At 42.4% G+C, this 16,467-nt stretch overlaps 1 protein-coding gene across 3 annotated transcripts in view; it reads right to left on the reverse strand.

The window, feature by feature from the left end:
• Window positions 1–16,467, reverse strand: part of ARHGAP26 (Rho GTPase activating protein 26) — a 1,692,117-nt gene that overhangs the window by 1,363,946 nt on the left and 311,704 nt on the right. For all 3 annotated transcript variants that reach the window (XM_085618129.1, XM_085618128.1, XM_085618130.1), the window contains exons 3-5: window positions 16,223–16,284; window positions 8,162–8,233; window positions 4,069–4,170 (exon numbers count right to left, since the gene is read on the reverse strand). In XM_085618129.1, coding sequence (XP_085474255.1) covers window positions 4,069–4,170; window positions 8,162–8,233; window positions 16,223–16,284 — 236 coding nt within the window. The remainder of the gene's footprint in view (window positions 1–4,068; window positions 4,171–8,161; window positions 8,234–16,222; window positions 16,285–16,467) is intronic.

Here is a 16,467-nt window from a genome sequence, read left to right on the forward strand (position 1 = left end):
AGGCCTGCTGTTTGTACCACAAAGGGAGTATAGGGTGCCTTGGCCCTGGATGTGGATACGTCATTGGAAGAAGCCTTAAATCTCTTCTTGACCCTTGCCACAACTACCTTCACTCTGAGAGAGTATTTAAAATCCTCTGGTACTGACTTGAGCATGCCTTAGAGAATAGGAAGGAACTAAGTGGTATATTCCGTCTTGGAAAGGTTCTCCACCAAATAGCCACCCTTGTCCTGTAGGATATGCATTTCGGTTTCATGGTAGCGGGCCACCCTCTGAATGGTGGCACTATATGTAGTGGCATCACCTGGAAAGGATCATTCAGCCGGGTATAGTTATAAATCTGGATCATGTGCAGGGTTGACATGGTGGTCATCCCTGAGGTCCCTTGCTTCAAGCTTGTTCTAAGGGTCTAACACCCAGTAAAAGCTACTTGGGTCAGAATTTGAATGCATGGACCGGTCAAGGTCTAGTGGAGTTGGGGACAGAGGGTAATATGGGCAAGGGGGTCATGGTGGAGACTGCCAGGGTGTGGGAGGTTGGAGGCCTTCATGCTTCTTGGGCACTGTGTGTCATGATGCATCCATCGAAGACGAGCTCCTCCTTGAGAGTCAGCGTCTGTTTCCTGGAAATCGGGGGCAACGTACTTGAGGGCTTTTCTGGGAGCAGCTTAGCCGAACGTTTACTGGGTCTGGTTGTATAAACAGCTGTTTCTGCCTGGCGTTGAATTCTGCCGATCCCTCCAGGATGGGGACTTCGGATTTCTCCGATCACAGTGAACGGGCCCTCAGTATCAACTAAGCAAATGATCTCAGAGGCGCTCTTGGTGTTCATTTCAGCTCCGAATGGGGAAGTTCTGTGTCAGAGCTTGATGCCAGACTCCCATTGGAGTGCTGCTTTGCCTCAGCATGGGCGAGCGCACGAAGCATGGTTTTGGCCCTGGCGTTGCGCTAGAGATGTACACGTGCCCATCAGTGTCTTCTCCGTGCAGGACCTTCAGAGTTTCGATGACGAGGGCGCCTCATCCTGATCATCTTCCTCAGATGTGCTCAAGGACATCATCTTTGGGCTGGGTATCAGTTTAGTTGCTGGGATCCTGGACGGACCCGTCACTTCCTCTTCGATGCCGAGAGGGTACAGTTCACTGACAAGGTTGGGTATTTTTTAGAGGATGACTGTGCACAATCGATAAAACAGAAGCAATGTCTTTCCTTTTGATACCTCAAGGAGGTCTTTTTACACCGAAAAGTGAGGCAGAACTCACAGTCGTCTTCGTTGTGGTCAGGGTCAGAGGTTGCAAATGTCATGCTGGTCTGCCCTCTGGTCCTTTGTGTTGCATCTTGGCCAAAATTTGAAGGTTGTTAACTCCATCACTCCCTTACGGTCTGTTATCCAGAAGAAGCGTTACAGAGATTGAAGGCAGCTCAGCAAGTTGGAGGCCAGAGCGCCGGCTGCAGAGGTATCTAAGAGAAGCGGTTCTAGTCAGTGGGAATAAAGCAGTGTCCCTGTAGGAAAATCGGGCAGTGATTGCTATCCGAGTCTTCTGTTTCGAGCAATGGAGAAGTTGGGCACGAAAAAGCTATGAGGATCGCATCCATCTCAGAGCTGTTGCTGAACATATCCAAACCAGAAGATGGAAAAATACAATCTAGAGGATTCGGTGTCCATGTACATTGTGGACTAAGAAAGGAGTCACAGGACATGCCATGACTCGAAGATTTTTCAAAGAAAACAGATTTGTAGTTGCTAAATCCAACACTAGTTGGCATCAGTTCTTCAAACTGCGGGGTGTGCACCTCTGGGGTGGTCCCTGGCTGTAACCCCAGCAATGCACAAACGAGTCTGCCTTTATTTGTAAATTAAGGTAGCCTGGAAGTACCACCGGAGCATTTCCATAATTTCTTAATTTATATGCAGCAGTTGGAGTGCAAAAAAAAGTGTGGGGTTTGTAATATAGTGAGGCCCATTGGGCAGAGTCAGTGAGCATCACGTGGCTTAAAAAGAACAAAACACACTGCATTTTGTTGCATTATTCACCACCAGTTTAACTGAATATAAAACAGCATGCACACACCTGAACTGAGAAATAAAAGCAAGTTTAACCATTTTTTTTTTACTATTAAGTAATGAAACTTCAGTTGATTAATGTTATCACTACAGACGTCTATGTGAGAGACCAGGGAGTCACAGATTTAAATACTCATTGGTGCAGCGAGGGATAGGGACTTTATTTTTTATAGTGCTACAAGGTGCGAGTCTGTGACAGAAAGCACTGCGAGTATGTCATTACATTAAAACTGTATTACACAGTATAAAATAGGCTGCAACAAAAAGTAGTATTTATTATAAAAGCAAGTGCTTTAAAAATATTCACTTTCCTAATATGTAATCATATTACAGAACTATGTTGATATAACTTGTATTACCTCTCAAAAGAAGAAATATTTCTCAACATGAAACTTCAAGTGGCTCCATCAATTAAAGCCTATGCTTGCTCCAAAGCAGCTTTTATATTTGGTGATTAACCAATTGCACACATTTACATTTCTTTCAGGTAGAAGGCCTTCTAGTGAGAAGATATGTTTCTTCTTTAGCTTTCTCTCTGTCTCTGCTTCGCAGACACCAAGTGGCCGAAAGCCTACATTAGGCATCAAGCCTAGGAGTGATGGGCCCGGGGAATGGGCAGAGGAGACAGCCTGCTTCAGAGCAGTATGTACCAATGGAGCTGCAGAATTACGGCTGTTTTACTATCCTTTTCTTGCATTAAGGGACCAGTGCATATTTGCTGTGCAAGGGTTGCTTTGGGCTCCAAAGGTATGGCCCGAAGGGAGAAGGGAAACTGAAGCAGAGAAGACACCTGGGTTTGTCCATCAAAGTGGTGGCGGAGACAGCCTGCTTTGCAAGGCAGGAACTATCATTATTGAAGTAGGTGCAGTAGCATTCAGTTCCAGGGGTCTGCGGGGCACACTACACCAATGTCGTACTTTAGAAAGGGAGCATTTGGGCCAATTTTCCTTGCTAGTGTTAGGGCTGTGGGAGAGGAGTTGGCCCAACAGCTACAGCGGTCTACCTCAAATCTGGGGAACTGGGTTCGAGTCTCGGCAAGGACGCTGAACATCGTGTGATTCTGGGCAAATCACTTTATCTCCCTGTGCCCAACAAAAAAAATGAATGTGTCCTCATGTAACACACCTGGTGCTATGTAAAGCGCTCTGATTGTGTGGAAGGGGTGAACGAAGAAGGAGATAGTTTGCTTCTCAGGGTTGCAGTTATTAGTACAGCACCTGTAGCTGCTTTGGGGCCCAGGAGTGCAAGACGCTCACTGAATCCAAAGTAGCGTTTTAGGTGAATTCTGTTTGATGCATTTGCTCTTTTATAAGACCTACATTTAGTGTGGATTATGAGCTGCATAGAAAACAACACCTTAAATTATCTCATGATACCACTAACCCCCCCCCCCCGCCATCAGCCATGCCCCTTTAAACCACTTAATATTTGCCATAACGTTTTGGAGGTGGGCCCAGCTTCAAAACAATATGCTTAGGGGGACTCAGCGCAAAATATTTGAAGCCTTCTGACCTACAGCCTCACATGCTACCAACACAGTTATCCGTCTGCAGCCTTGGCAAAGAGATAACACTAATTATAAGAAGTCAAGGAAGAAACATTTTAAAAGAAAGAAGAAATTGAAGAGTAGAACAAGAAGAGAAGGAGAAAGGAGGAAGAGAAGAAAATTAGAAAAAGAAAAAAGAGAAGGAGATGAAGCGGGAGAAGGAGCAAGAATAAAATTATTAACAACTAATTTCAAAGCTGATCCACAAATTGACATTCCTTCTGTCACCTTGGCAATAACCTCTGCCATTACCCAACTGATGGACTCTGATTTTGGAAGAATGAATAGATTGTTTTGCCTGCAGATCTACACTAGTGATCAGTAGTTTGCACACTTCAATCTACAAAGTTAAAACAGAGAGGTATTTTACTGCTGTTTTAAAACCACTTCAAACTCCAACTATCTAGCCTGACAGCAAGGCCTCATCCACAGGGAATGGGGGACAAAGAGTGGTTCACCTCGTGCAGATGAGATTCCTTCTTCTTGGAAGACAGGTTCATATGTTTCTCCAGAACGCCGCAGTACTTTTCTGTCTCCTTGTCATACTTCTTTTTAGCCTCCTGTGAAGATGAAAATACAGTCACGTCACAAGAGGGGAAGATGAAAATAGAGGAAAGAAGTAGATGGTTACAAGGAACAGACAGAAAAAAGATAACAGTTCAGGGTATCAAATGGTAGACTGAAAGCTGGCGGGAGCACGAGGGAGCGAGTAGTTATTTGTTTCTCACGTCTCGTGCAGTCTCGCTGAGGCAGTGTGTATCGGTTGGTCAATGATCAATTAAATATTGCGCTTTGAGTCAGAGGCTCTGCACTTTAAAGCATACTTCACATCCAAATGGTGCCAACTTTCTGAAGGCAAGAAGGAGTGGAGGAAAAAGGAAAGGGTATTTTCTTTTTGTCAATAGGGGCATTTCTATTGCAGTGGATGATATTCCATAGGCGGGGGTTAATGAGGAAAAAGATTTATCACCCACGTGGGATTTCTTTTTTATATGCACCAGATGTATTAGATGTACTTACTGTGGGAGACTCCCTCCTAAAGAGGATGTTGCTAAGCTCTTGCACAAACCCAAAAGATACTTGCCAGGTGGTAGCAACCAAAACTAATTTAACTAGATGAATTTGTGATGAGTTTCTCAAGGTTCCCTCTCAATATATTCAGATTTCGCATTTTCGTTCAAATGACAATTATTTTGCAGGATTTTTGTGGAAGGGTAGATGAAGAGGATAGGGAAGGGTCTATTTGTCACTGGTTTGTTTTTTTAACACTGGTGATCCACCAGTACTCCCTTCCTCTACACCTCTCCCCTATTTTTTAGTTTTCTTGTTAAATGGGCTTTTACTGATCTTCAGCATAGTTTTATTGAAGTTCTAATTCTAATATCTTGAAATCACAATCTCTTTTAGAGAGTTTGAGATTTGTAATAAACTGAGAAGAGTTGATTTTGGGCCTAGTTCAATTAATATAATTCCTAGCGTTCTTAGTGAATTCTACTTCTGATAAACCAACTTTCAATATCAAAGATAGTCCTCATAAAGGTGGAGTTAGCTCATTTCCTAACTTAATATCAAATTTATGTACGCAATCTGGAAAGAATTGCAGGTCTCCTGTCATCTTCAATTCAGGCAGTTTTTCTGAGTCCTCTTCATTAGGAAAAGTCATCAGTTACTAAAACGTATAGACAAAAGAGGAAGATCTCTGGTGGCTAGAACTTAGTCAGAAACAAAAGAGCAATTTTCAGTTCTTCAAATGTACAACTTAACATAAAAAAAGGTTGCAAACAATTCTTGGACTCTTTAACCAAATAATTTTTGGAGTTTTGCCCCATTTACTATGTCTCAGTATCCGTGGAATACCTTCCTGGCCATCTCAATAAAATCAATCATAGATTGGAACTCTAGTTATCTTAAAGACCACAGAAATGGAAATTATATCCTTTTTTTTCCCTCAACAAATTTAGTTTCTTTGGAGCCCACTCTCTATTTACTTCCAGACTCAACTAAATTCCCCACTTTTGCAGTTGGAGATCAGATCCAGGCAATGGATGTTTTCTTTCATCTGTAAAGTGTGGAGCTACCTTAAGCCTTACATCCATGTCTAATGATTTCTTAATGTCTAGCCAAAGTCAGGAAAAATGTGACCACCACTGAGATAGTAACTCTTTAGGCCATCACAGATATTGTATCAAGATCTTACACATGGCAGTGGGAATTCCTCATTATTAACCCAAAGCTCATTACCTTCTCCTCAATCATTTGAACTAACCTCACAATATCGTCCTGTCAGGTCACATTCAACTCAGTGTGAAAAGTCTCAAGTCAAACTGCTTTACAGAAGGCCTTTCGCAAGAGTCTGACTCATTAATTGCACATTGACACACTCAACACTAAAGCTTATCAATAAGCGTGTAATTCATGATCTTGCTGATGTTTGGGCTCAAACTTCAATCGCTTTCCTGCCGAGGTTTCCTCAGAGGCGACTCCTCCGCTAGGGCGGAAGAGAGTCGCCTCACTGCTCTGAGAGTAGAAAAAAATTAATATAAAACTATAACTGCTATTATGGTTTTATTTTCTTTGCTACTGGGCTGGATTAGGGAGGGGCTGGAGTCGGTGCCTGGGAGTAGTGGTGAATGTACACTCTCAAAGTGCACATGACTGTTTGGCCGGCTGTCTTGGCCTGGCCAAAGCGTCATGCGCACTTAGCATGTTCCCCACCAGGCTGCATTACACAGCCTAGTGGAGAGCATGCCTAGATCCTCATCCCCTATCTGAGCCCCGAACCACAGCGCTCAGACCAATCATAATGCTGCATTGCTGCGATGAGATTGGCTTAGGGGAGTCAATCACAACACTGCAATGCAGCATTGTGATTGGCTTAGGGGAGCCGGGTGCTTCCTGGTTCTGGACTTGCCAGGAAGGTAAGGAACTGCGAGAAACGACAGCCACGGAAAGGTAAGTGTTTTCTTTTTGTTGCTTTTTTTCCCTCAAAACCTCCCCAGCCTCCAACCCCTATACTCTCAAACCCTGCCCCACCACTCCATTGCCTGCCACAGAGTCTCTTTAATAGCTCAAACTCCGACAGAACAGTCAACAATCAATCAAGTCAGCAATTTTCCTAAATCACAAATGCATAAATGTCAAACCTATTGGCAAACATTCCATCTTCTGTAGACTTCTCCTTGGAATAATGATAATCTCTCCCACTCTTAAGTATTCTTTGTTGTGAGATGTCCATACTTGTGAAGATTTTTTGGGGTTAGTGAAGAAAGTGGTCTTTTAAATACCTTTCAGCTAAATTAGCAGTTACTTTGACATCTGAAACTCTTTTGAAATATATTAAGAAGAGTTTTGGACCCGACTGCCAAGCAGGATACATCTAGTGGGGGTCTCTTTGTCATTACTAGAAGAATAAAAACATTGACTACTTCAGTAGAGTATCTTATCTTCCCTTTAAACTCAAAGCATTGTGCTGTTAGGTGTTTAAAGGAATACAAGGCCTATACAGTTTCCCTTGGTTCATCCGCTTCTCAATTATTCTTTCATAAAACCTCATGCTCTCCTTTGATGGGTCAAGTGGGTTATATCCCAGACTGGAATAGAGAACTCGATTTGGAGCTCATTCCTTCAAAGGAGTCCTAGTTCCTACAGCTCTCGTACCGGTCTCAAAGCCAGAGGATATATTGAGAGCAGGCGATTGGAGTTAGTCTTCTGTAATCAAATGCTTTTATTGGAAATCTACTTTTCACGCATCCTTTTAAGTTATTAATACTCTATGAACTTGCATAACAGGAGTCTATGATATTGACATAAAATGCAGGTTTTTAAACTTTTAACGATGGAAAGTCCTAACTTTACAAGGTGGCGAGTATTATTACACTCTATTGTGATATGTTTTCAAAATATTGGTGCAGTTCGTATACATCCAACCCTGGTAATAGCAATATACTTTATGAAATTCTTCTTCTTACATGTTCCCACCAATGATTTATCTATGAAGTTTCAGTTGCGTAATCCACAGTTCTAATCTGGATCATAAACCTTCGGAGGTCAATAAATGGATGGATCACCTTTTTCCTGTTGAGCTGATTTTGTCAAAATCATCCACTGTTGCTGCAAACTTAATGAACTTTATCACATCAAGAAACAGGAAGGACTCCAACTTCTCAGCCACTATATATCCTCTGAAAAGAATTCTAATAGATCATAATGTAGTTTTATTTCTAACCTTTCTGGGATTTGTAGTTCATTAAAATTGGTCCATTTACATACCAATTGTTTATACATTGTACTGGCTTCAATTACTTTAAAGCAAGAAAGCAATCAGAGGACCCCCCCCCCGATCTCTCCCCCCACGTCTTTATTAAAATGAGTGTTTATCATTAAAACTAGGAAAATCTACTTTTACCCATGACAATTTTTTATTATGGAAAAGCACTGGATACAGTTAGAGATCTGGAAAGCAGGAAAGCATTCATACACAACAGTGTGAAGTGTTGATATTATTATGTATTCAATGTGAAACTGACTTTCACAGGTAACGGGTTAACTCACCTTAGCAGCTCCTATTTGTTCCTTGCGGAATTTCTCCAGCGGAGCAATCAGCACTTCACTTGCATTCTCGATCTGGGCAACAAAAAATATTTTTTTTTTTCAAAAACTAAGAACATGATACTTGTAAACAATTTACAATTACATGAATACCCATTTTTCAAGTTTGGTTTATTTTCTTCATATGCACACTCAAAAGTCGCACATAAAAACTGCATTGACACTTCAAGCTATCATGACATCAGTAGTGATTCGATTCTTTCCCATTCTGGAAAAGGACAAAAAACTACACGTTTACCCAGCAGAGAAAAAAAAAGAGAAAGATTTTTTTTTTATCTGGACTGCGGTTTTCATTCCCTATGTGCTTAAATATATGCTATGTTGATTTCTGCACAGTTGGAATAGAAGCCTGTAGTAAAAAGTCATCACATATAGAAAGTACACTTGAAATTGCCCTTTGAGTCCTTCCGGGAATGTTTGGGAATTGAAAAAATGCATACAAGTATGTTCAGGCAGAAATGTAAATGCCCACATGTACTTTTAAGTTTTGGGGGTTTTTTGTGATCCGGGCCTATGCTATTCTTTTATTGCCAGACGAATGACTTAAGACTGAGCTGGCTCTAGCATAAAGTAAACCTCCGACCATCAGGCAAAAAAATCTATGCAGCAGGTGCCAACTGAGCTAATTACCTCCTAAACTATACCTAAACTCCTATTAACTTAAAACGTATGCATAAGGTAAGTAAAACCATTTATTTTTGCATTTTTAAATTTTTTCTTCTGGACTGACTAGCCACCAAAGTGTCAAAGTACTATTTATAAATAAATGAGTTTCATAGGAATAAAGCGGTAGGAAAAAATATAGACATCTCATCGCTTTATCAAAATTTTAAGTCAACTTAGGGATCTAGCAAAAAAAAAAAAAGAAGTAAACCACTAAAATACTTCAAGAGCAAAAGAAAAAATAACCTAGAACCCGTAAACGATATCCCATTCTGTACTGCTGATTGGTTGCAAAAAACTCAAAGCACCTCAGAACTTCAAACAAGAGCTATTTCTTTTTGTTAGGTTGAGCCTAACGGACAGCACTAGTTGCACCTATTGTGGGCTTACTAAGAACTTACAAGGGGCTTAAAGCCCACCCATTGCTTACCACAGGCAGGCTTTAATGTCACTTTATAGTCCTTGCTTCTTACTTAATGACTTTCCTTATTCGAAATGGTCTATATTTTGTTTGCCCCTCCCCTCGAGTCCAGCTTATTTGCCATCTTTCTGACTGAATGACTTCCATCCTTCCAATGCTAATTTTTTTTTTTGCTTAAGCAATCCATGAGTGCGCATGTGTTTTTCAGCTCTCTCCCTCATGTGCTCCTCCCCCAAGCACCTGTGCTTCCCCACTTCGTGTTGCTGCAAGGCTTCTCATGTGTTCTCCCCACCAACATCCCTGCATTCCACATGCTCAATGTTGCTTCCATCATATGCTTCACTTCCTGCCTTGTGTTATTCTGCCTTGTGTGCAGCTTTTGCTCTCCCACACCCTGTTGCTTAAGCCCACCCACTACTCAGTTGCCTCCTACGCGCACACTGCTGTTTTTTTTGTAGTTTGAGAGGCGCGAGCAGCAAGATGCTGCAGGACCCTCTGCCTTACAAGAAAATAAAAAAAAGTTTGTTACTTTTCATTTTTATTTTACAATCAATTTTTTTATTTTTTATTTTTTAAATGAGACCCATGTCGTTTTGTAGGCGCATCTGCGTAATGAAGCACCTGCATCACTATGTCGTTTTTGTTTTTTTAGGTCTCGCCTGGCGTTGCAGCGTGCATACGCTGCACGCCTCTTGTCATCGATAACATTCAGAAGTCGAGTGTAGTCTCCGCCCCGTATTTTCATTGGTTTGCGTCATTGTTCAGGCTAAACGCTGGCTTTCTATTGTGAAGGAGGCTTTTTAATCCCTCCTTGTTACCGCCCTGTCTCCTTTTGGCCCCGCCCATCTGGACTGGATCTGTTACTTGCGACGGTAGACAGTGTCTTAATTAGTGGGTAAGCACTTTTTTCTTCCATTCCGCAGCTGCAGACGGGAGGCAGTGTGTTTGTGTACTTGCAGCACGCTATGCATGCTTTCACTTTTACAATGGGGCCACAACCACCACTAGCGGGACAGGCTGCGCAGCTCGTCCAAAACCTTTTTTAAAAAAAAAAAACATTAAATAATGGCGGCCGCGCGTCTTCTTGTGCGCAGCTCGCCCAACTCATTATCTTTAATTATAGCAGCTCGTGCGGTGCCCTCCCCCGCCACCACCTCCCACGGCCCGCCATTCTGTTTTGTACTGTGTGTTATAAAATGTATTTTTTTTAAAAAGCCCCTTCGGAAGATGGCCTCCTTGCTGCTGGTAGATGCGCAGCATTAGTCCCACATAGTAAACTTTGCCGGAATCGGGTTACACAAGAAACGCTGCTACTTCTTGGTGAGTGCACAAACGGGCTTTCGAGCTCCTTGAATCCACATCATGCTTCTGTTTTGTCATGACACCAATCTTGCTTTCAGCAGCATGAGAGTTTATTTAACTCCCCACACAAGAACTTTTCCCCGGTCTTCCGACCCCCATTTCCACAGTAAACAGACTCCGCAACCAGGCTCACTTCACCTGCAACTTCACATTTTTAATGTCTTTTGCCTCACAGCTCTTAATGCACACATTGTTTATGGCCCAAGAATGAGACAAAAATATATTTTGCCCCCCGTTGCTACAAGCACACCAACTGCAATCTTCATATCTTGTTTTATTAATTTAACTCACCTCACGGCTCGTTACACACCACGCTCAGTTCACGGCTCCAGGATTCAGCCACTTACATAATAAGCGGAGTTATCTTGTACATCGATTAACCGGTGTCATAAATATTCACATGTACTCTTTCAGTTACTTGTGTGAGGAAACGCCAGCTACTTGCCGAACGGTGCTCTCATTGCACTTTCTAGAAAATGCTGCATGTGAGCTGGCTGCCAATGGCGTCCTCTTGGTGGACACTTATCTGCAGATTTGGCGGTCAGATTGAAACTGGGCTTACAAGTACTTGTGCTTGGAACTGAAATCAGTACAGAAATTCTTTCTGTACAAGTCACGATTATGAAATCTTAAGGGAGCTTGATGAAAATGATGAATACTTGTGGGCTGCCACCCATGCTTTGTTCTCCCCAGCCATTTGTTCCTGGGCTTGTCACGTGCCACGCTTCTGCCTTCCTATTTGCATACTCACCAGCTGCCTCTCAGAGGTTCCTTGTAAGAATACTGCACATGGGCGAAGTCACACACAGCCTGTTGGATGTAAGGGCGTAACACTGAGCAAGGTGCAGCTCCCAAGGTGATGAAGCACTAGGATGTTAGATACTCCTCATTTTTCACGTGCAGTCAGGGAGTGCATGTGTCTGCAGTGCCTCTCCCTCACCCCCGCTTTCTGTCCTTGGGTTTTATTTTTTATTTGTATTTTTTTTTTAAAGGGTTTTATATAGCATGAACTAGACCCGAAGATAACAGGTATCAAAGCGCTTTACATGATCACCAGTTTCATTACCGATGGACACTTTTTTTGTTAGACGCAAGGAAATTACGAGATTTGCCCACAATCACAATATGTTGAGCGTCGTTGCAGAGACACGAACCTGGTTCCCCAGCTTCAAGGTCCACCGCTCTAGCCATAAGCCTACATCCTCTCCCCTTTAACTCACCCCCACCTTCCGTTGTTTATAAAACCCTTGTTCTCCTCCCACGTTCCCATGTTTGTAACCCGCCCTCATTTCACCCACCACCCCCTTTTCCATTATCCTTTGTTTCTCCCCGACCTCCATTCCTAGGGGCGCATTTGTGAGTTTTTGGGAACACCATAGAAGGAATTTTGCTACAAACTGGTTCAGAATGAGCACATACCCTGTAATGATTCAGGTGGAACACGACTCACACTTGATTGCTTGGCCTCAAAGCACACGTTTTTTTCCTGGTTTTGACTGAAGTTTTAACAAAGTCGTAAAAGATTTTGGAAGGTGCATGCTTTTTACAAGTTTATTTTATCAAAAAAATAAGAACCGATTTCAATAAATTCATAAATATCTGCATTGTGTTCCACTTCCGGATACATAATTATGGAATGCCGCTCATGCTTTGTTTGCCCCAGCCATGTGTTCCTGCGCCACGCTTCTGCCTTCTTGTTTGGCTCTGAGATTCCATGTGAGAACACTGCGCCTCCGCCTGTGCCACACATAGCCTGTTAGATGTAAGGGTGTAGCACTGAGCAAGGTACAGCAACACTGGAGCACTGAAGGTTATTCAGGCCGACTCCAGCTCTTATGTGACCGGCTGTTCAAAATGTGGTTCTCCCGGTAATCGCACTGAGCACAGAACATTATGGACACTACAATGAGGGACACAGGTCACTTCACTTGAATTGAATATAAGCATCTCTCCAGCAGTTATTGAGTCCTTCCTGGATTGCCAAACAGATCTTTTATGTATTCACCAACCACTCTTGACTCTCTAAATACTATAGGTGGGCGAGCCAACAAATGAACACGACACAAACCAGCAACAAGCCAAGGGTCTGGTTCGAATCTTAAGGCATGCATTGAAAATGCTTGCTGTGTAAATCACTGAACAGAGAAAGTCTCTACAAAATTCATAAATAATTTTTAAAAAGCCACTGACAAAGCCAATAGATCCTGCTTAGGCAAAACTTTTTGGCTTTGCCAAGGATTCTTTAATGAGTTCCTAAGCTGCAACAACAAGTACAAGCACCACCATTACAAACATTGTCAACACCAGGAGCAGTACCACCACCAGCTCTTCTTTACTCTCCATCCATATGCCTCATACTGCTCTCCTCCACACTCACCATCCTACCTCACACTGCTCTTCACCTCCTCACTCGCCGTCCTTGTGCCTCACGCTGCTCTTCTCCTCCTCACTCTCCGTCCTTCTGCCTCACACTGCTCTACTACACCTCTCTCCTTCCTTATGCCTAATGCTGTACTCTTCACTCTCCTTCCGCCTCACTACTCATCTCCTCCTCACTCTCCTTTCATATCCCTCATGCTACTCTTCTCCTCCTCACTCTCCGTTCTTATCCCTCATGCTACTCTTCTCCTCCTCCTTCCTTGTGCCTCAAACCGCTCTCCTCACTCTCCTTCCTTCTACCTCACACTGCTCTCCTCCTCCTTCCCCCTCATACTCCTCTCCTCTTCAGCCTCATGCTACTCTCCTCCTCACTTTCCTTCATTGTCCCTCATGCTGTTCTTCTCCTCACTCTCCTTCCCAAATCTTCACACATTCTTCTCCTCCTAACTATGCTTCATACTGCTCCACAGCTAACAATTACGATCCAAACCACATAATTCCACGACACATCACATACATACACTAAATAACACATAGCTAAAATACAATACCATTAGCAAAGCCAAACGCTCTAACATAAACAAATGCGAGACCTATTGCATTTGCAATGCTTGTTTCTTTAAGCCATGCTGCACAGCAACTTGCCAGTGCTGTATAGCGTTGTCAGAAAGCACTGGCAAAGATATGTCCAAAGGCAAAACCTATTAAGCTCTTTCTGCAGCAGTGAGTGGGGAAGTGCCACTTATAAGGCTTTGACTTTGTGGGTATTCAGAAACGTGTTCAATACATTTCCTTCTCCAACCTGAAAGTTTAATCTTACATCTAAGCTGTCCTTTTTAACTATATACTAATGCCTGCTAGTGAAGACAAATGCATGGGGAGTGTAAAAAGGCATAAACCAAGGTAATGTGTGCGGACATCCGTCCACTTTGTTTGTCCTTTGTTGTTTTGCAATTTTTGGTATATTTAGGAGGCTCAGGACTCCCAAACAGGTTCAAGTACCACGAGCTCCCAAAAATGGTATGCCTCCGACTTCTCAGAGCAGCTCCCATTACTCTGGGTCTCCCAGGCACTGTCACAATGACTTCTCAAATTATTCATAACTTACTACTCATAAATGCTCAGGTCTATCAGTGCAGTGTTGAGGATGGTGACGTTATGTGTCCCTACTTGTCACCTGCACGCTGCATTGAGGTTCTGAAAGGTTTTTTGCCTCTGATGAATAGAAATATTACTGCACTATTAACTTGGGTCTCATTTAATTAAGTGCAACCAATGCCAAAAGGATACCCTAAACTTGATTTGGAAAGAACCACGTACATCTGCAATCAGATGTGAACTACCTCTATCACTTTTTTGACTTTTCATACAGGATATAGAGGGCCAATCCTTGTGAATAGGTTTTTTCAGTGGGGCATTCATTGCCTGACCCCAGCAATTCCACTGTCCACCAAAACGTCCCAAGATAAAGCTGGCAGATGGTTCTGGAATACCATTCTAGTAGAAGGGGCAAGACTCGTTGGAAATATAGGAGTATGATGGTGCTATCAACACATGAACTATTACTCTGAAATAAAAAGTGGGAGTGGAATCTGTGTGAACTTTCAACATATTCACGTATGGTAATTCCCTATATGTTGTGACATTTTCCCTTCTACAAGGCCCTGCTTTTTCCAATGGCATTTGCTTCTAGGCAGGAGACAAAGCTTCAATGTATGCTGCAAGTCAGGTGTACCGGGAAAAGCTTTGGGTCTTCATGCACTACCCTGAATCTATGTGCCCAGGAAGTATTACAGAACTGTGCAATCATGATTTCCGGCCAGAGGGATAGTAGATTTATCTTCGGATACAACTCTTTCTGCGTCAAACTGCTCTATACTAGCGAACTGGAACATCACTGAACTTAGAAGGCGTTGAAAAGCACCAAAACCATCAAACTTATGTCCTAAGACTTTTGTGCTGAAAAATAAGTGCTTACAAATACAGGGCAAGCCTTTATGGTTGCTAGATAGTGCCAATCTATCATATTGCCATCCATCACCCCAGGCAAGGCAATGGGTCAGGAGTGTGAAAACCCCTTATGCCCTTGGGAAAGGTAGGGTCTAAAGGCTTTAACTGTCCCGACGCCCCTAGACAAAGTGGAGTAGGCAAACTCCCTCCCACCCGCATTTGATTCCCTCCTCACTCACCTAGGAATAACCACACAGGGACTATAGCCAGTAAATAACTGACACACGTTTACAAAGAACAGGGCGAGGGAAAATAAATAAATATATATATATATATATATATATATAAAAAAAAAAAGATTAACATCTAACAAAACAAGCATTGGCATAGCCAATAGGTCTCACCTTTGGGACCTTATAAGTGTTTAGCTATGCAACAGTTGCATAACTAAATACTTATAAGGTCCCAAAAGCGAGACCTATTGGCTATGCAAAGCGGCCGGGCGACCGCGAAAGTGATCGCGATCAAGATCAAAGCGGCCGTGAAAGTAAAAGTAATCGCGGTTAAGCGCGGCGCGAGCACGCCCGCGCACATGCACTGTTGCTCTAGGCTGGCCTGGTAGCACTTTTTGGAGCCCTCTCAATAAGTCTCGCCAGACCAGTGCATGCCCTGAAAACACTAAAGTTAGAGGACAGTTACGATTTGCAGGGTAGAACAGTGACTTACAGTGCAAAAGCTCCAAAGGCTGGAAATTCTCAAGTTAAGGAACTATTTTAACTCACATCCTGCTATACTCACTAATCTCACTCAACCTTGGACACTTTCCAACATCAAAAAATGTTTTTACACTTACATAAACAGTCTCTAACGGAACAGTATTATAAATAATATAGGTTATTAAACCATATTGATATCCACTTAATAAAAGACAAAATTGTTAAATAAAGTTACAAAATGTACAATATCACAAATTACACTATTATATGTTGATAAAGAATTTTGCGCTCATACATGTGGATGTTCATGAGTTCTAGCAAATTATTTATCAGGATATCCTCAGTTCTCCAAACTCCCACACTCTGGTGTAGACTTCTAGTGTACTACAAAGAGTTAGTCATTTGACCCCCAAATGTAGGTTTGCATTCAGCTTGAGTTTATCACCTTCCAATGAAACACAGCCATATATTTCAACTTCAGGTATACAGTTCAAATTATTCTTCTTTACATACCATTCTTGCTCTCTCATCTTCTAGGTTTCTGAGAACTGCAGCAAATTCCTGGAGTGACCTGGCTGAAAACAACAGAAACAAGTAAAGTCAATAAAGAAGTACAAAACACAGCCCCCCACAGAGGCACATGACCAGCTTTCTTTAAAGGAAAAACAAATGGTGAACTACTCGAGAACGCTATAAATGTGAGAACTACATGACCCGGAGAGTGACTTATTCCCAATAGAACATCTAAATTAAATAGT

Source organism: Triturus cristatus, chromosome 7, assembly GCF_964204655.1.
Source record: "Triturus cristatus chromosome 7, aTriCri1.1, whole genome shotgun sequence".
NCBI classification, from domain to species: Eukaryota; Metazoa; Chordata; class Amphibia; order Caudata; family Salamandridae; genus Triturus; species Triturus cristatus.